The sequence below is a fragment of the Hibiscus syriacus genome, unplaced genomic scaffold, assembly GCF_006381635.1.
Source record: "Hibiscus syriacus cultivar Baekdansim isolate YM2019G1 unplaced genomic scaffold, ASM638163v2 tig00111166_pilon, whole genome shotgun sequence".
In the NCBI taxonomy this organism is placed as follows: domain Eukaryota; kingdom Viridiplantae; phylum Streptophyta; class Magnoliopsida; order Malvales; family Malvaceae; genus Hibiscus; species Hibiscus syriacus.
Window position 1 is genome coordinate 645,482 of NW_024063008.1, and position 19,480 is coordinate 664,961.

General features: G+C 36.5%; 2 protein-coding genes, 1 long non-coding RNA gene and 2 pseudogenes across 5 annotated transcripts in view; 3 read left to right on the forward strand and 2 right to left on the reverse strand.

Annotated features, from left to right (window-relative positions):
- LOC120155248 (zinc finger A20 and AN1 domain-containing stress-associated protein 1-like) overlaps positions 1-6,313 on the forward strand; it is a 27,149-nt gene extending 20,836 nt beyond the window's left edge. For 2 of the 3 annotated variants that reach the window (XM_039166824.1, XM_039166821.1), the window contains one exon: positions 5,638-6,313. In XM_039166824.1, the coding sequence (XP_039022755.1) occupies positions 5,644-6,162 (519 nt within the window). In that variant the 5' untranslated portion in view covers positions 5,638-5,643 and the 3' untranslated portion in view covers positions 6,163-6,313. Of the gene's footprint in view, positions 1-4,864; positions 5,069-5,633 lie in introns of those variants that run through there. The other variant, XM_039166823.1, reaches the window with a different exon arrangement.
- On the reverse strand, positions 1,221-15,483 carry LOC120155250. Its single transcript, XR_005518957.1, has 3 exons — positions 15,346-15,483; positions 7,090-7,093; positions 1,221-1,231 (listed from the first exon to the last, which is right to left on the reverse strand). It is a non-coding gene; the product is annotated as an uncharacterized LOC120155250 (long non-coding RNA).
- On the forward strand, positions 1,789-4,324 carry LOC120155247 (probable sodium/metabolite cotransporter BASS6, chloroplastic). Its single transcript, XM_039166820.1, has 8 exons — positions 1,789-1,983; positions 2,108-2,207; positions 2,548-2,678; positions 2,995-3,188; positions 3,294-3,546; positions 3,626-3,879; positions 3,946-4,028; positions 4,218-4,324. Exons 1-8 carry the CDS (start codon positions 1,832-1,834, stop codon positions 4,278-4,280), a joined length of 1,230 nt encoding a protein of 409 aa, XP_039022751.1. The 5' UTR covers positions 1,789-1,831; the 3' UTR covers positions 4,281-4,324.
- LOC120155249 lies at positions 7,899-16,023 on the forward strand (annotated as a pseudogene).
- Positions 16,024-18,218: 2,195 nt separating this feature from the next.
- On the reverse strand, positions 18,219-19,480 carry LOC120155184 (annotated as a pseudogene).

The window sequence follows — 19,480 nt, forward strand, 5'->3', positions numbered from 1 at the left end:
TGTTGTGGTGCCATCTCGAACTAACGAAAATAAAAAAGAAATAGGCCACTCAAACTATTCCCACGGAGCATCGACGAATTCCAATGTCACACTCACATCACACTGCAGGTTGTGATAGCAGGAATTTCACCAAGGAATTCGTTTTGTGAAACATTGAAATAAGTAATGCTGTTAAATTCAACAACTCCTAGTAGTGCCAACCCCGTGAATGAATCTGTATTTTCCACTACTGTCTCCATATTTCTTTACATTTCAAAGCTTCAGTGATCCACGCCATGGCCTGGTTTCTGCAAAACTTTAATTATATTTATTTAACTTGATACTGTTGTCTTGTTGCATTTCACCTAGTGCAAGGGTCTGGTTTAGAAAACATAGAAGAATGGATCAAAGTTCAAGAGACAAGTACGTAAAGAAAAGCTAAAAGGTGTATTAATTTAACTAATTAGTGCAGATTAACTTGACGTAAATGAAGAACTTACTAGCATGACCCTGGAACCTTTTTGCCTTTTGATATATATTGTTCATGCCCATGTGAACGTCGTTCACCTTCAGGTGTTAGTGTCATGCGCATTGCTCCTACCGAAAACACTGTTTAATATATGCTTTAATGAAATGCCAGGCAAGCAGCTCCAAACAAAGCATGATTACATGAATGGCAATTCTGGATAGACTCCCAACTAGGGAGAGGCTACTGAGAATGAGAATCGTTACAGACGGTTCGTGTATAATCTGTAATAAAACTACGAAGTCTAGGGATCACCTGTTTAGTGAGTGCTCAATGGCAGTTTCTTTATGGAAGGCTATTATGAATCTCTCCAGCTTAAGCACTCCTCCTTTACCATTAGTGAACATGTTACAATGGACAAGTGGTTATTGGAAAGATAAGTCCCTCCTTACAAATATCTTAAAACTTGCTTGGAGCGCTTTAATCTATTCTATATGGGAAGAAAGAAACAGAAGACTGTACCGAGGAAGCAAAAGAAGTAAGAAACAATTTTGATTTTCATTCAAGAGATTGTAGGTATTCAATTAAGAGGAAATAATATAAATAGATTAGATAGTATCAAAAATTACCTTTGTAATCGTTGAGGTGTTGATCATCATCTCTGTTGTAAGTAGTTGTTCTTTATCCCTCTGATGAGATGTTTTATGTAGCAGAATTTTATATCTTGGATAATAAAATTAAAATTATTCAAAAAAAATATTTACTCATAATATAACATATTTGAAACTAATAACGGTAAAAAAACCCCGGAGAAAAAGGTAAAATATACAAGGAAATTTTACATGTTGACCTGAAGGATATTATTCATTTAAATATAAATTTATTAACATTAATTGTAATTAAACCCTAATATCCCCACCACTATATATCTACGTTCCACAGTTTCAGGGGAAAAAATAAAAATCAGAAAGGTGAAATCCTTTAACCTAATTGTTCTTTAAAGCGGCTTTAATAATAATATTATTTATGTGAACATGAATAATTCTCCCACAGACTCATCTTCTTTCTGTTTATAATGTTAGTTATTCTTTTAAGTGTGGTAAACTCTGCCGAAATCAAACTTAAAATACCCACGAAAGAATAGAACTTTTCCATTATTAAAAAAGTATGCTAAAGAATCTCAGTGGTTAAGGGGTACACTAATAAGGATTAAAGAAATTATGAATTATTTAATTATTCTTTCCCTTTTGGCTTTACGCCAGATAAGTCGTTAAATGTTTCCCTACGCTACTTGTCAAGAGAGTTTGAAGACCCGGTGAGAAGGGCTGAAATCCATTTCATTCATTCATTGTTGAGAAAAAGAAATCAATTTATAGAGAACCGAAAATGGGTTCTACTACTGGCCAATTCTTTATCCAGCGTCCACGATTCAATCGTGTTTTCTTGCAAAACAATAATTTCCATTTACCAAAGCGAGTCCAGTTTCCGGTTTTGCCGCAAAGTTCCAATTTTCATGTTCCTGTCAGTTCCATTTCTCAGTGTAAGTTCTGTTGTTGTTGGCCTTCAATTCTTTATTTGTTGGTCATTTGATCATCTGGGTTATGTTCTGAAAGAATTTTCATTTCATCCTTTGCGTGTGTGTGTTTGTGTTCCTTGTTGCAGATGGGGGTCTAGTTTTTTGGAGTGCATATGTGCATCAGAGAGTGTATCAGGATCTTTTGAAAGGGAAACGGTTCAGGAATATTTACCCGAACCAATTCAGGTACTCATAGAATCCAATAGTGTTCAAGTTTCAGCTAAATTGAGTTTCCTTACAGTTTGATAGTTATAATGTAATCATCTCTTCATACTTTTCTATATGTAGTACTATAAAATGTTACTACCTAATAGTCAGCCTCAAAGATCGAAACTTTATAATGGGGAGGTTTGATAATTGGTACCCTAATCCTAAATTTGATAACTTTTATCCTGTTGTATTGAAGTATTGGATTTTCTTTGCTATGGTGCTCCAAGTTAATCCTATTATCTATTTAGTTATAAACATTGGCATTATCAACAGTTTTGGGCAAAAAATTATAGTTCTCGTGTATGACTTGTTTCAGATGGTTGAAACAAAAGAGGCTACTATAGCGGATGTTTTGAAGCAATCAGATTCCTTTCTGCCTCATGTAGTTCTTGCAAGTACCATTCTGGCTCTCGTGTATCCGCCTTCTTTCTCATGGTTTACCAGCAGGTCGTTGGCCGATTCTTTCTATGAATATGTTGTCTATACAATGTATTTTACTGCTTTTGCTTTTAATGGCAAATGGATCTTAGTTCCAGCTTCTGTTTGTTTAAGCCATCGTTTTAAAATCAGGATTACTTCTTCCATTCCTTTTCTCTTATTTATATCTAACATCCATTGCAGTTTTTTAGTATTAATTTTCTAATTGAAGTAATTTTTTACAAATTACAATGAAAGGAAAGGAAAGAAGTCCACTATGATAGAGTGAAATGAATTTTTGGACTGATATCTTAGCTTATGCTTTTATTATCTGCTCTCTTTCTAGGTACTATGCCCCTGCATTAGGGTTTTTGATGTTTGCAGTGGGGGTTAATTCCAGTGAGAAGGATTTTATTGAAGCATTTAAAAGGCCAGATGCTATTTTGGCCGGTTATGTTGGTCAATATGTTGTGAAGCCTCTGCTTGGATATATTGTTGGAATAATAGCTGTGACCCTGTTTGGTCTTCCGACACCTTTAGGTGAGTCTGTGTTTGTCTTTGTGGCTAATGCTACCAAGGATTAGCTTTTTTCTTGCCTAAAAAGACCATAGAGTTTGTGCTGATAAATGTGGATCTATGAATCAGGTGCAGGGATTATGTTGGTATCCTGCGTTAGCGGTGCCCAGCTCTCAACTTATGCTACATTCCTGACAGATCCACCACTAGCTCCATTAAGCATTGTTATGACATCGTTATCTACTGCTACTGCTTTTTTCGTTACACCGATGTTGTCTCTCCTGCTTATTGGGAAAAGACTGCCCGTTGATGTCGTGGGCATGGTGTCTAGCATTCTGCAGATTGTTATTGCTCCTATTACAGCAGGATTGCTTCTGAATCGGTTATATGCTAACCCCGAATAAATATGGTTAAACTCGAAAATAACTTTTCACAAGTTTCACCTCTAACGTGTTTTTCAGGTTGTTCCCTCGTCTATGTAATGCCATGAGGCCATTTTTGCCTCCGCTTTCTGTTCTTGATACGGCTTGTTGTGTTGGAGCGCCACTTGCTATTAACATTAACTCGGTTCTGTCCCCTTTCGGTTTAACTGTTTCGTTGCTTATTGCTGTATTCCATTTATCGGCATTCATTGCTGGTTATTTCCATAGTGGTTCGGTCTTCCATAATGCACCTGACGTGAAAGCATTGCAAAGAATTCTATCCTTTGAGACAGGTGAGAGCCTTTTTCCCTTTCCCTCTTGTTAGTTTGCACCATTGCTGATATGATTTGATATTGCAGGAATGCAAAGCAGTCTTTTGGCGCTTGCGCTTGCTAACAGGTTCTTTCAGGACCCACTAGTCAGCGTGCCTCCGGCTATCTCCGTAAGCCTTTTTGTTACCTCTTGCGCTTGCTTTTTCCGGTGTTGTTTCTGATGCATTGATCCCTTGTTCATAAATGGTTAATAACCTCTTTTCAGTCCTCTACAATCCAAATCCCATCGTCTCGGTTCGAAATGGTTAGTTGTGGTTAAAACGAATTGCCCCTAACTGTCTTGCTTTGGGGATTTGCAGACTGTAATCATGTCTTTGATGGGCTTCGCGCTGGTCATGCTGTGGGCAAAGAAAAAAGAATAATGGGAGAATGGTGAATCCATTGTTATCTGATGCATAAACTTGTGCTGCAGTCCAAAGTTTGATCATTGTAGAGCAGAAAATAGAAAAGAATCCTTGTAATTTTATACGGGTGAGCGTAGATTGAACTCAGCTAGTTCATGTAGCTACAAGCTTTTTAAGAGAGGTGATTTCGAGTATCACTTGATTTACGAAGCTAAGGACCATCGTTCACCGTAGCTGACCCTGGCCTTGCCTCTTGCGGGTTCCATATCACTTTAATAAATAAAAAAATAGAAATTAAAATAATTATTTTCTTGACATTATATCTTTAAAATATTCTATTATTATTAAATTTGACATTAATAATTAAATTTAAAAAATAAAAGGATTAGACAGCGTCCATCGTAAAAGATGTGGTTCCACACCAGTAACCGTCAGATGATGGAACTTTTGACGTCACCACATCATCATATTCAATCGAACAGCTAAGCATTCTCTCGACCCCTGTCAAAGTACCGTGTACCCTTCCCACGCCGACATAAAAAACAGTGGGTGCCGCAGAAACAAAACCAAACTCAATTTACTTTAAAGCTTGGAAACCAAACCAAACCAAACGTCTCCGTTTTCGGTTTGGTTTTTGGTTTTCAGTTTCGTATTTTGTTCTCTCATTTGTGATGCTGTTAGTTTCCACCGAGAAAAGAATCAAGTTTCTTCTGCTGTTTCTGTAAATTATTTCTCAAATTCTGTAGAATTGCTCACTTTTTTTGTACAACGATAAAGAAACAACCCCCGATCATCAAATTAACGAGGTAAGTATGTTTTACATATCTTGTTTTTCGATTTACTTGTTCATCGATTGAATAAATGTTAGGAAAATTCTCCATTTATTATTTGACCCATAACTATTGGTGACCGTTCGATTTATTCCGCTTTATTCGACCCATTATCGTATTAGGATTTAACTGGATTCTTCCCGATTACTGGTGGAGTCCGGTTTTAAACGGACGTTCGAAACACAAAATTACCCTGTCTTTTATTACCACCTAAACATCAGTCCGGGGGATATATTTGACTTTTACTTTTTATTCTTTAAACTTCCAAATCCCTTTCTTGCCGGGCAAGTGTTTGATGAGATTACGCAATTTGTTCACATGTACGATAATACCCTTACTATTGGTGGAGGGGTATATTCGTTAATCTCTAAATTAAAAATACAGATGTTTTAGGATTCGGAAGATAATCAGATTTTATATATTTTGATTCGAGCCTGCTTAGGGTAATTCAACTTTGATCGCATCTAATCGTTTCGTGAAAATCATTAATCAAAAGAGATCTTAAACAAAACCCTGAGGATTTTCTCATCTTTGCTTGTAGAAAGGAAACCATGGGTTCTGAACAGAATGAAGGAACTAGCTTTCCACCATCTGAGCCAAAGCTTTGCGCCAACGGATGTGGGTTTTTCGGCACGACGGCGAATATGAACCTTTGTTCCAAGTGTTATCGGGACATCCGTGCCGGGGAGGAGCAAGCTGCGCAGGTGAAAGTTGCCATGGAGAAGTCCCTCCGAGTCAAAACGAAGAAGGAAGATGAATTTGCGGAGACTTTGACGCCTGTTATTGAGGTGACTTCTGTGGGTTCATCATCTTCGACCGTGGTCGAGCAACAACCTGCTACTGTTTTGGCCGATGAAAAACCGACAGAGCCGAAGGCGGCGAACAGGTGCTCCGTCTGCAGAAAGAAAGTTGGATTAACCGGTTTTAAGTGCAGGTGTGAAAGTACATTCTGCGGCGAGCATCGGTACCCGGAAAAACACGAGTGCTCCTTTGATTTCAAGGGTGTTGGACGTGAGGCGATTGCGAAGGCGAATCCGATCATTAAAGCCGATAAGTTGGGGAGGTTCTGAAAAAGAAAGTGTGGGAGTTTGGAGATGGTTTTTGTGGTCGTTCCACTTGGTTGTTTAATGGATTTGGAAAATTACCGGGGGTGTTTTGATGTTGAGGGTAGTGTTTGATTCCATAATAGCAATGAATATTTAGTTTTCAGTTTTACTTCAATTGTTTCTGGGCTTTATCTTTTCATCAGACCCACATAGTTGGTTAATAATCGAACAGAATCATCCAACACAGAATTAATTGAAATCTGATTTTATTCCCAGAAAATCATTAATCAAATTGAAGTTGAGAATTTTATTGCTTAATTCAAGACCTTGAAAAAGCATTCCCTGGCTTGCAATTCCGCTCCTTAGTATCAAAAGCTGTTTGTTATCTGGTAGAGTATTACTTTTATTCTCATAATTGCAGTGCTTTCCTCGTATCCTTTTCCTTTATGTTGAAAAATCATAAAATTAGAAAACAACATTGAGACCTAACTAATACGATGCGTAAGTCGTAAGAATTTGTTCGTCCAAAGACGAGACTTTCAACTCTAGTATCTTTTAAATAGTAAAATTTAAGGATAAAGTACAAAAACGGTCTTTAACTAGTTAAGATTTATCGAGTACTTTAACTATTAAAAATTATAAAATAATTTTTTAATTGCATGAGGTTGTGTTTTTAAGTTCATCAATTATTAAAAATTATAAAATAATCATTTGACAAATCATTATGTTTCAAATTTATCTTTTTTGCTTAAAAAAATTAACGATCAATTAGTCAATTGAGCTTAACGTTAACATGTTGACTGAAATATGATAATCGTTTGAGATTATAAGATTATATTTTATCATATCCCAGTCAGCTCAACTTATACTATCAATTAAAAATTGGCAGGTTTAGAACATAATGAATAGTCAGGTGACTATTTTGTTACTTTTAATAATCGAGGATTCAACAAACCTACACCCTATAATCGAGAATCATTTTGTAACTTTTAATAATCGATGGATTCAACAAAACAATATCTTATATTCGAATCAATTGGGAACTCTACCCAAAATTTAATTAGAATTTTATAAATTTTTATGCATGATACATGCTTTGTTTTGGGGATTTCAACCACACCGTAAAGAGCAAGTTGAGGTGTTGAAGTCATAAAAGTAGCTTGGAAAACACATTAAATAGGGTTTGATGGAAACTCCGACCCTGCCCAACTCTGCACTTCCAATTGAAACCTGTATTGGCTTCACATCTTCCATCTACCTCTATGCAACCTCCAACACATTCTAGTGGGCACCCAAGACATAAGCAAACCTTAAGGTATTCAAAATTTAAATACTCATTATTTGCTTTTGTTTTATACAAAAGTAATCTCCTTTCCCTGTGTCTCCGTCTCTTTTTATAATTATTTGCAGATTGAAACTTTAAAAATTACCATATAAATTTCCAAACTTTCAAAAGGGAATCAAAATTAAATTAAATACTAAATCTTGCCATATAAATCCTAATGACAAATGACCCATCGAAATAAACAGTTGGATCTGAGGGGCGGGACAGTAATTTAAGAATTCTCCCACTATTCCACTACAGGCACGCCCGATTGATCTAAATCACGAGCCGCACGTACAAGTAAAGTAACCAACGAAACGTCTTTATGTTTCCAAAGGGTATTTTCGTTAGGGAATGCTTTTACTCTCTTCTCTGCTAATTTAATTGTTTAAACGCTCCAAAAGTTTCACCCCGTTTTCACTGCATTTTTCTTTGCAACCAACCAAAGGATAAGCGAAGAATCGGAGAGTTCGGAAGAAGTAGGTGCCTTAAAGGCTGGAGCTTTTTGTGGTTTTTGTTACTGGGTTTTTTTTTTAATGAAGAAATGGCCAGTGGTGGTGGAATTTATAGGAATGGGACTCATAGGAACTCCCTCAAAGGAACAACGACAACGGCAACATCATCAACAGATAGGCCATTCTCTGTGAATTCCAACCCTTCGAAGCCTGCACTAAAAAATAAGTCTTCGTCTTTGGTCGGTGCTTCTTCTTGTCCAAGTAAGAGTAGCCCCGGCTCACTTGGAGGTGGAGCTGCCAAAGATGATGCTGGAGGTTAGTTTTGGGGTTTTGTTTGAGATCTTCGGTGATAAATTCTTCTTGGTTTTCTTGTAAACGTCGTGTCTCGTTTATTCCCCCCCCCCCCCCCGTTTTTGGGGTGTCGGATGTCTGAAATTTCACTAAAAGTTGATGAGTAGCTTTTCTCAATTGTCGATGATTATAACATAAATTGTGTAATTTGCTCTTTATAAGTAGCATTCTGCATCTTTTTTTGGAAGGTTATAAACTTATATTTGTTATTATCTTAGCTCTGAGAAGTGGTAGAAGAGAATTTTTTAAGTTATTTCCAGTTATGCAATCTGAAAATGCTCCACATCAGACTGGTAAACCATATACTGGTGGGGTGAAGCTGGACACTGGTTGAGGCCCAAATTAAGTAGCCCCTCAAACTAGCAGGATTTAGTACGGCTTTCTTGATATTCACTTTGAGAATATGATTCGTTATTTCTGATTGTTAGTATGTTAATAATGCTGAAATTTAGTACGCCTTTCTTGATATTCACTTTGAGAATATGATTCGTTTTCTCTGATTGTTAGTATGTTAATAATGCTGAAATTTATACAGAAAAATATGATTCCTCATTCAGGGATGAAGTGTCAGGTTCTTTGTAAATTCAGTCTTCATTAGAGCGATGGTTTTAACTTATCTAGTATTGAGTTTTTCTTGGAAAGTATAATCAGCATGCTACTTATGGATGTAACCTATGCTTGTACTGCGTATATTATTTGTTAATTTGAATCCTTTATGTCTCTCTTCAGTTCCTGGAAGAGTTAGAGTGGCTGCGAGATTGCGTCCACGTAACGCGGAAGAGTCTGTGGCAGATGCTGATTTTGCTGATTGTGTAGAACTTCAACCAGAGGTATTTTGTTTCTATTTAACAGTTAGATGTGCAGGGTCAATGGAACTAGGATTAAACATTGGGAGGGGCCAGTGTGCTTAGCTTCAAAAGAACAATGACCTATTAAGTATTTAAACCCGAAAATGGGGGGATGGCCCCTCCCAAGCACTGAATAGCTCCGTCCCTGTGCAGGGTTATATGTTTGATCTTGAAGTAGCACTGATTGAAGAAAAGTTAAGAGAATGACATATTCATTTTATCATGTACGGGTTGGCACCATGAGGGATTCATCAGCCTAAAAAGCGAGATATTCAAATTAAATGGAGAAAAGTAGTAAGGATTGAATAATATAATCACTTCATTTCAGTTAGTCAAGAAGGATTTAGTTTCTAACCGCATTAGAAAAAGAGAAGTTGGATGTGCCTGTGCCTGTGCTTGTGCATGTAGCTGACGTAACTAGCTTTTAAAGTTATTGAATTTTGCTCCCATAAAGTTTCTGCAGGTGTTTACTACTAGAGTTTGATGAAGTGCTCTCCAATGCTTCAAATTTTCTTCTTTTTTCAGCTTAAAAGGTTAAAGCTTCGGAAAAACAACTGGGACACAGACACCTATGAGTTCGATGAAGTGCTCACAGAGTTCGCTTCTCAAAAGCGTGTGTATGAAGTTGTTGCAAAGCCAGTTGTGGAGGTTTAAGTACATGGGATTCTACTTCTACCAAAATTTGTTAGAAATTTACTTGCATTTAGTTATTCTTCCTTGCAACAGCAGAAGTGGTGAATTCAAATATTTCATCTAGCAAAATATTTGGATTTTTATTATGTTGGATGATAATTATTTTCAGAAGTTGATGACCATCCTTTTCCTGCCTGCTACAGGCTGAAAATAGTAGTTTCAGCCTATCATTGTGTTTTGTGTTGTCCTTATCCTATGTTAGCAATTGTTTTGCCCTTCTTTAAATAATTGTTGTGCTTGGCCATAATTTGTTGTAAAGAATCTCTTTCCTTTTTATTTTTTTGATGCTTTGTTGATTTTATAACGATATCTTTGTGTATTTTTGTTTATAGGGTGTTTTGGATGGTTACAATGGAACAATCATGGCTTATGGTCAGACTGGTACTGGCAAAACATATACTCTTGTACAACTTGGGGAGGCAGATACAGCTAATCGTGGAATAATGGTCCGTGCTATGGAGGATATTTTAGCAGAAGTTTCACCAGAAAGGGATACTGTTTCAGTCTCCTATTTGCAGGTTGCATAGTACTTCAGATCTTGGTGTTGATTTCTGATATTGTCATAGTTTTCATTAATTGTGTTAATTGGTCTAAGCTTATTTAGAATATTCTTATCATTTTCTCCAAAGTTATAAATGTTTCAATGTTCCTAATAGTTTTGTTCATTGAAAATTTGTGAAGCTCTACATGGAGATCTTACAGGATCTTCTTGATCCTACCAAGGACAACATTTCCATCATTGAAGACCATAAATCTGGAGATGTTTCACTACCTGGGGCTACCATAGTAGAAATAAGAGATCAGGAGAGTTTCTTGGAATTACTACGATTACTACAAACACAAAATTGAACGCTGAATCTTCTCGGAGTCATGCTCTTTTGATGGTGAATTAATTTTTTGTTGACAATCATGATTGAGCTTTATTTATCTTATCACACCATTAATTAATCTCTTTCTGTTTCAGGTGAATGTCAAGAGGCCTGTCAAAGGAAGAGAACCTGCTCATTCAAGTGAAAACGGTAACAACACTAGCATGGCTAAGTCTCTTAGGCCTCCACTTGTTCGAAAGGGCAAGTTAGTTGTTGTAGGTCTTGCTGGTTCAGAGAGAATTGATAAGTCGGGTAATGAATCCGGAAGCAAAAAGCTTTCTCCCTCTGTTTAACTGTTTATTTGATGACGATCCTACTTTCCACCTTTTTACTTGTGAAAAGCGTCTTCTCTTGTTTATCCTGCAAATTTAACTTTGTTTATTTTCTATTACTTTTCAGGGAGTGAAGGTCATACACGTGAGGAAGCCAGATCTATCAATCTTTCTCTTAGTGCATTAGGGAAGTGCATAAATGCACTTGCAGAGAATAGTGCTCATGTTCCTGTTCGTGATTCAAAGCTTACTAGGTTACTTCGAGACTCATTTAGAGGTAAATCAATTACTTTTTTCTCGTGTTATTAATTACTAAGCTATTATCCTACGTACTCGCAAATGTACATGTAGCTGTAAACATGAATGTTGTGACTTAGAGTTTGTCTGTTAAACTATAAAATCTTGTTCTGTAGCATCTTACGTCCCATTTGAACAATGTAAGACCATCATCTTCCATACTGCAAATTGTTCTGCTGACATTTTGTTTCTTTAACAGGCACAGCAAGAACATCATTGGTTATAACTATAGGTCCATCTCCACGTCATCGTGGAGAAACAGCTAGTACTATAATGTTTGGACAGAGGGTGGGCTACAAAACAACTTCCTTTATATTATTTCATCTTATTTTATTATATTATGACGCATTCCTGAATTAGTTGGAGGGATTGTCATGTACTAGATTCCACTGTTTATTTATAATGTCATTTAATTGCTCAACATAAGCTCTTTCTTTGCCTTTTCTAGGCTTTGAAACTGGAGAATATGTTGAAACTCAAGGAAGAATTCGATTATAAAAGTTTGGCTCGAAGGCTAGACATACAATTAGACAACTTGATTATGGAGATTGGAAGAATAACAACAGATGTGCAAAACCAAATTTCTGAGGCTGAAAGAAACTATGCTGATGCAATGGAGGTAAGGTTTTTTCCTTTTTTTTGTATTTGTTGGTTCGCATGTGCACATGGTTGTGTGAAGTTTGTGTACAGGTGGGGGAAGAAAATTTTTCCCCTTAGAATTTCTCTTAGTTTGTAGGTATTCTAAATTTAGATGGAAAGTGGTGACTGCTGTGCTAATGTGTAATGCTATAAAGCTTATCACTGTCATAACTTTGCCAGTTTTCTACCTGAAAGGTGGTAAGTACAGTAGAAATTTCTACATGGTTTCAAACAGGGATTCAAATAACGGTCCGCTATTGGAATAGCTGCCGTTATATAGCGGTAATGGTGCCATCCGGAACCGTTTTTGCACGACCGCAATAACACCCGCTATGCCCGCAATCCCAATAAATCCAACGCAACCTCAATTTAAATCCCTGGTTTCAAATAACATGACTTATCAATTGTGTAACATATGATCTTTTTAATGATTTGGGAAATGGTGCTTTAATTGCCATATACTTCTAAATTTCAGTACAAGGATGGGGTGCTCTGAATAGAAATCAAAATGGGGTTTGAGTGGTATCTTTTTTCTTCTTTTCTAGCAGAAGGAAAGATTGAAGTATCAGGACTATATGGAGTCAATAAAGAAACTTGAGGAGAAATGGATAATGAATCAACAAAATCAGGGCACTGAAAGAAAGGTGAGATTATAATATTGTGTAGGAGTATCTCCCTTATTACATGATATTGATTGCTCATATAATTTAATTTAGTTGAGCGACCATATTTTTCGTCTTTTTCTTCATTCCTTTTGTACTTCTCTAGTTTTCTGTCACTTATAGCTAACTTTTAACCTTCCTTTATCATATATATGCCAATTTCTATTCGACGCAAGAGCAAATAATCCACACTGCTGAAGAAGTTGCTGAACTAAAAAAGTTACTTAGCAAAGAAACTTCACTAAGGAAAGCAGCTGAAGAGGAGGTCAATAACCTTAAAAGTCAACTAGCTCAATTGAAAATGTCGGAGGTAAATTTTGTGTGTCTATTTTTTTTCTGTAGCACTGCTTTTCTGCTACTTGTTTGGCATATAGACTGCTGTCCCATGCTGTCATACTTCTAACATATAGGCATCAGCAAATTCGGAGATCTTGAAGCTGCGAAAGATGCTAAAAGGTGAGGTATCACAAAAGGATAAACTTGAAGGGGAAATATCAATGCTGCAAAGTCAGTTATTGCACCTAAGTTTTGAAGCTGACAAGGTATATTATCAATTGAATCTACAATGTTTCACATAGTCCATCCACTTATTGGTACTAATCCTGTGATGCAATACTTCCAAACTTCTTTTGCTTTATTGTTCAGCCCCTTCATTTGCTAATTAATCATCCCTCGCATGAAGAAATATACATAATATGTATGGTAACTGTTAAAAGTTTTGTTTGTTTCCTTGTAATTAAACTGCATATATAATATTCACCTGACATTGATATCAATGGCATTAAAACAACCTGATTTAAAGAAATGAAAATTGTCTTATAGAAGGCGAGTCTAGTAACATTTAAGGACACTCATCTATTCCCAGCCTGAGTGACAATAGCTTTATGTCTACTTTATAAATTTTAATTTGATGCTCATTGTTATAGACTAGAAGAAGACTTGACAAAGGTGGGGCTGGGAATGACACGGGTGGTCTAGATGCTCTCATTTCTCAAGTTAGACCTCAACTAAAGGATTCAGGAAATGGTGAGAAGGCATCTGTAGCAAAACTTTTTGAACAAGGTAGTAGTAATTCCTGAAGTTATATTATGAAACAATAATAAACAATAATGTATTTATAGTTAATCTCATTGCTTTCTCTTACAGTGGGATTGCAAAAGATATTGTCATTGCTTGAAGCAGAAGATGCTGATGTGCGGATTCATGCTGTGAAAGTGGTAGCGCATTTAGCTGCAGAGGGTATTTTTTCTGCCTGTCTGTTCCTCTTTTACTTTTTGTCATGGCACGGACATTGCTCTAAACTCAAAATAATTAAGATATAGCACTTCCATTTTTATGTAGTTGCATGTTTTCTTGATTTTATCATTTTTTTTGTTCCATAATAATACCTGTGAATCTTGTAGAGGCAATTTTAGTAAGATTGAAACCGTCAGTTCTACTTAACTGTGGATTGACATGGATGCATTTGCTGTTTGTCTCTCGTGTGTGGATAATAATAACTTTGATAGTGCTGTTTCTTATATATGTCAATGACACTGCTAACCCCACCTCTATTGTTCAGAAATAAACCAGCAGAAGATTTTAGAAGTTGGAGGTCTAAAGTCCTTGCTGATGCTTCTTGGAAGCTCCGAGGATGAAACCATACACAGAGTTGCAGCTGGTGCAATTGCCAATCTTGCGATGAATGGTAAATTTTTGTGCCTCTGGTTCATTATTTTTATACTGCTAGAAATGCAATATGATGTCACTTTTAAAGTCTTTTCTCTTTCTTCTCTTCCTTTTACAAATATACTCTTGTTTATTTTCTCAGAAACGAACCAGGAACTTATAATGTCTCAAGGGGGTATTAGCTTATTATTTTTTTTTATAGGAATAGGAGGCCTCATTAAAAACCTCCCTCTTAGTTGGCTCTTGTGAAAGAGGCAACTAGCAGAAGGAGGAAAAGAGTACCTCATTTTATTAATAACCCATAATTACATAAGATACAACTTACATAATAAACTTCCCTAGAAAATTTTTAATTTTCTGACTGCCGGAGGTCTTCCACGGAAGCTACTCTCAACCTGGCGTTGGGGGTAGCCTACTACCCTACCTCCCCCTTACCCCATACATATGGGAATTGGGTTTTGTTGTTGTTGTTGTTGTTGTACAACAACAGAACACAACACCTCAACCAATCCCCTCTTTTGCTAACTTGTCTGCTTCCCAATTACAACTCCTTGGAATCCAATTAATAATAAAACCCCTAGCAGATACATAGGCCCCAATTTCCTCAAACACTTAGAATGGTTGCTGGGGCGCTCGCCAATCTTTGTGGCAATGGTAAATTGCTTTACCTCTTCTGTGTTTATCTGTGGCTCTTATTTGCTATGCTTTTGGCATTTTTTAAGGAGACTAAATGATATGTTCATATGAAAGAACTAACAGTGGTGTATGGTGTAGGGCTTAACTGAATGAGTTGTTCGATCAATAACTTCCTTGAATGTTAAGTTGATCTGTAGTTTTACCTCTTCAGTCGAATTCAATTATGTTCTGCAGGTAAGCTGCAGACTAAGCTAAGTGGTGAAGGTGGTATTAAGGCTTTGCTAGGAATTGTTAAATGTGGACATCCAGATGTTCTTGCTCAAGTTGCTCGTGGAATTGCAAACTTCGCTAAATGTGAGTCGAGAGCATCAACTCAAGGTACATTTTCCTGGAGGATGGCTTCTTCAATTTTTTTATATTTCAAAGCTTATAAAGTACCATTGTTTACCTTTTCGATGCCTTGCTAACAAAGTTAAGGGTGCATGTTCAGCACATATTTATGATTTCTTTATCTTCAAGGGTGGGGTAATTTGGTTCTGAAATTATACAGGGAGTAAAACTGGAAGATCTCTTCTGATTGAAGATCGTGCTCTCCCATGGATTGTACAGAATGCTAACAGTGATGCCTCACCAATCCGACGTCATATTGAGCTTGCACTCTGCCACTTGGCACAACATGGTTCGTTTCTTTTTCCTTTGAAAATTTTGAGACATCTCTAATGAGGCTCCAATTCAATACTACATTACAGAAGTGAATGCTAAAGACATGATAAGCGAAGGTGCCTTGTGGGAATTGATCCGCATCTCCCAAGATTGTCCGCGGGAAGACATAAGAACACTAGCACATCGAACACTTACTTCTAGCCCCACCTTCATAGCTGAATTGAGGCAGTTACAGATGGACTATTAATACAAATCTGTAAAATTCAATCGAAGTACCGGACTCGAAGTGCAGAGATCACGCCTGCTTAAGTTTTGCCATGAAATATAGAATGTTGCTGGCTTTGTCGATTAGAGAGGGAACCTCTGGTTTATTAATCAAACTGTGTCTTGTAATGTCCTATAATATATTCATATGAGATTGCCCGTCTTGTGCAGTTTGCTAATTATAGTAAAGAAACTATTTGTCCATATGGAATGGAAAGGAGGGGAACTAAGATCCAGTGGTTCTTGTATATAAACAAGTTCAAAACTATTGTGTTCTGTAAGCATTGATTGGTTTTTTAAAATCTTTTTTTTTTTGTTCCAATCAAACAAAAATGCCCCCACTGTGTTATTGCCAATTTGTTCATTTTTTTCTCTTTTTATTAAATATATTAATTTACCTATAGCAGAAGGAAGTGTAAGGAATGACAGAAGCTGAAGGGAATGGATAAGCTTTGGGAAATAGGGGAAAAAGCATACAGCTGTGAGTTTGAGTTGTTGAGAGAATCTGAAGGGGGTTTTGGGTGATTGGTGCTTTAAAAAGGGAGTATAAAGAACGACAGTCTAATTTAAAATTAAAAAAAAATAACAATTCGAAGATATAATAAAAATTATAATATTTTAAATTTAATGTAACTTGAAATGTTATCACTTTAGTTGTGTTCCAAAATCATCAATTTTTAACTTCAAATTAGCCTATCACACAGCAAAACTATCCATTTAAACAGCTCTGCCCAACCTCTCTTCCTCAGAGTCCAAAAAGAGACAGACAAGGATGAACTAAGAACCTGCTAGTGTTTCGTGGTATTGCCTCGAAAAGGAGCTTGTTCAGAACAATGCACGTGTAATACCACCCCCTAGACCTTATCCTTTCTCGTTATTTCTCTCTCAATAAACATACAGCTTTACTATACGATTTGGTATTTATGTTCGTATTAGTGTCCTGATAAATACGGTACTTTTTCTCCTAAAATGCGTTTTCGTTATTTATCCTTTGTTTATTAAAATTTCTAGAGTTTTATATTTCTCAACTAGCTACGATTACTTTACGTGATTAATAATGATCATGATTTATTAAAGTTAAATTTATTATTTTACAAATATTTTTGTTCGTCTTATTAACTTACAAATAACCATCGTCACTTTACGTCATTGCATATGTAAAAAATCATTTAAACAATTATTTATTCTCAATTAGTTTTATATTTCTCAATTATTTATTATTTGATATCATTTAAGCAAGGACTCGAGTTTGAGTCCTTATATATGCAAAAAAAATTGTTAGGGGACTCACCTACCAAAATTAGATGTGTGACACGGGTCAGTCTAGATTAATTAAAGTAAAGTCTAAGAATCGTGAGGGCAATAAAAAAACATATATATAAATCATCATGTAAGTTTGGAGAAGAATTTTTTTCCTCCTCTCATATACTATTTCTCTCTCAAGATAATTTGCCCTACACTATTAATCATTTTCTTCCGTTCAATAGAACTATCAACCGCAATTCTTTGTTAAAATTAAAAGGAGTTATTATAAACCGTCATAATCTCATTTCTCTTGTCAACAATAAATGACATCACTTTTTTAATTAGAGAATTTAAACTTAAACTTAAATTTAAAAATAATATTATTGAAAAAATAATTATAAATTCCGAATATGGATTATAAAATAAATCTAAAGATTAAAAAAATAATTTGATATTTAAATTTATCCATTTCTCTAATTTAGTTTGGTATCTAAACCAATATTTGTTTCAATACAATACTCGAATTTGATAATTTAACTATATGATAAAATAACATTTCAATTATCACTTATGAAATTGTGACAAGTAATAAAAATACCACATCAACACGTATAAAATTAATAAATTTAAGTACCATTTTGAAAAAAATTCACATTTAGATATCAAATGGATTAATAAAAGAAATATAAATACCACATTCATAAAAATGATAAATTTATGAGCTAAATTAGATAAAAACGCACACAAATACTACACTTCTTTACAAATCCAATTACAAAAAACGTATATTAGGTAATGCACATTCGTGTTCTGGGAAATAGTTTGGTAGCCCCATGCACCCAACCCATTTAGAAGGTTTGATCCTTTGACCTTGTCTGCTTCTTTACATAAACACACCAACAAATTATGAAATTGTACTTATCTTCAACTGTCTTCCTAAGTATGGGTTCTGATCATCATCAACAGAAAAGATACTAGCTAGTTTTGTGTATAAGAACGAACCTTCCTTTATCCGAAGGAGATCGAGTAGCGTGTGTATAACTGGGTGTATCTATATGAACAAGTAATGAAGTGTAAAATCACACAGCAAAATGACATTGATAATGGGGAAGTATAATTATGAGAGAGTGATGGAGCTGCAACAATAAAAATATAGGTGAAAAGAAGTACTGCAAGTAGCACCTAAGCTATTCTGGAGGCAGTTCCATTCTTCTTCTTCTTCTTCTCAGAAAATCAAACTATGAGTTAATTGTCATTCAATCAACACGCTCAATTCAGTAAACAAAACCTGAAACTTTGCTCAACAAACCCTGATTTCCTAGCTGCCTGTGCACCTGATTGTTAAAGCTGAAGTTGAAAAGGAATTAACCAACAATCGTATCATTGAGTTTGCTTAGAATGGAGGGCGAGCAGTAGCCCAAAAGGCCTCACTTGGTAATTGAATAGAATTGAGAAGATTAGGTGGTAGTCCATTAAAAAGAGGCGCATTTGCATTTGACTGCGCTAGTATTTGTTGTTGTTGCGGCTGGTGTTGCCCTCCAAGTGCACCGGGTGATCCTATTCCATCCCCTTGCAATGGAAACTGCCCTTCTTCTTCTCCTCCTCCTCCTCCCAACGGAAGCCGCTCGTACGCGGCGTTACTAAAAGAAGCTGCCATGATCACAACGGGACCTGAACAAATGAGTGTCCCAACAACACTGCCACCCACCACTTGGCCTTGACCACCAGCCTAATATACTGTCATCCCCGTAGCAGCCGGCGGTGCGGGTGGAGGCAGGAATGATCCCATCAATGATAGTATCTCGAATCGGCCGTGTAAGTTGACAACCGCAGTACCGGCCGAGCCCGGTTGTCTAAGGGTTACGTTCGTGACGGTCCCGGTTCCACTCATTATGCATACCCCTCTCTGGCGTCTCCTGGCGAACGTGGCGACGCTCTCGACGACGTCGCATCCGTCCCCTATTTCCATGACATGAGTGCGTAAAGCGTTGTCACTGTCGCGGGTGATGATGATGGGTTGTTTAGGCTTGTTCTTGGATCCAGCAGGCCTACCTCGTTGTCTTCGATTCATCTCTCCTTCACCACTAGCCATGAAGACTAAGCTCTTTGCCTTCGTTACCGTTGTTGTTGACATCGTCTCGATCCCGTTTCTTAAGGCCACCGCTGCTTCCACTTTGTTGTTGTTCATCTTCTGAATTCTGGGGATGGTACTGATTTTGTCGCTGTTGAATATGTGGATGGTGAAGATGGAAATCTCTTAAATGAAATGCAGGTGGGACAGAAAGGCCATGTGATGAAACTGGATCCATGTTTTACAATCTCACTTGCTCGCATACAAAACCAGGAATCGCAGAGCAAAGCAGTGATTAAAACAGCAAAGAGAGAATAAAAGCAGGCGCAAAGGGTTAGCTTGTAAAAGAAATAAAGGAAGTATAGAAGAATATATAATGAAAACA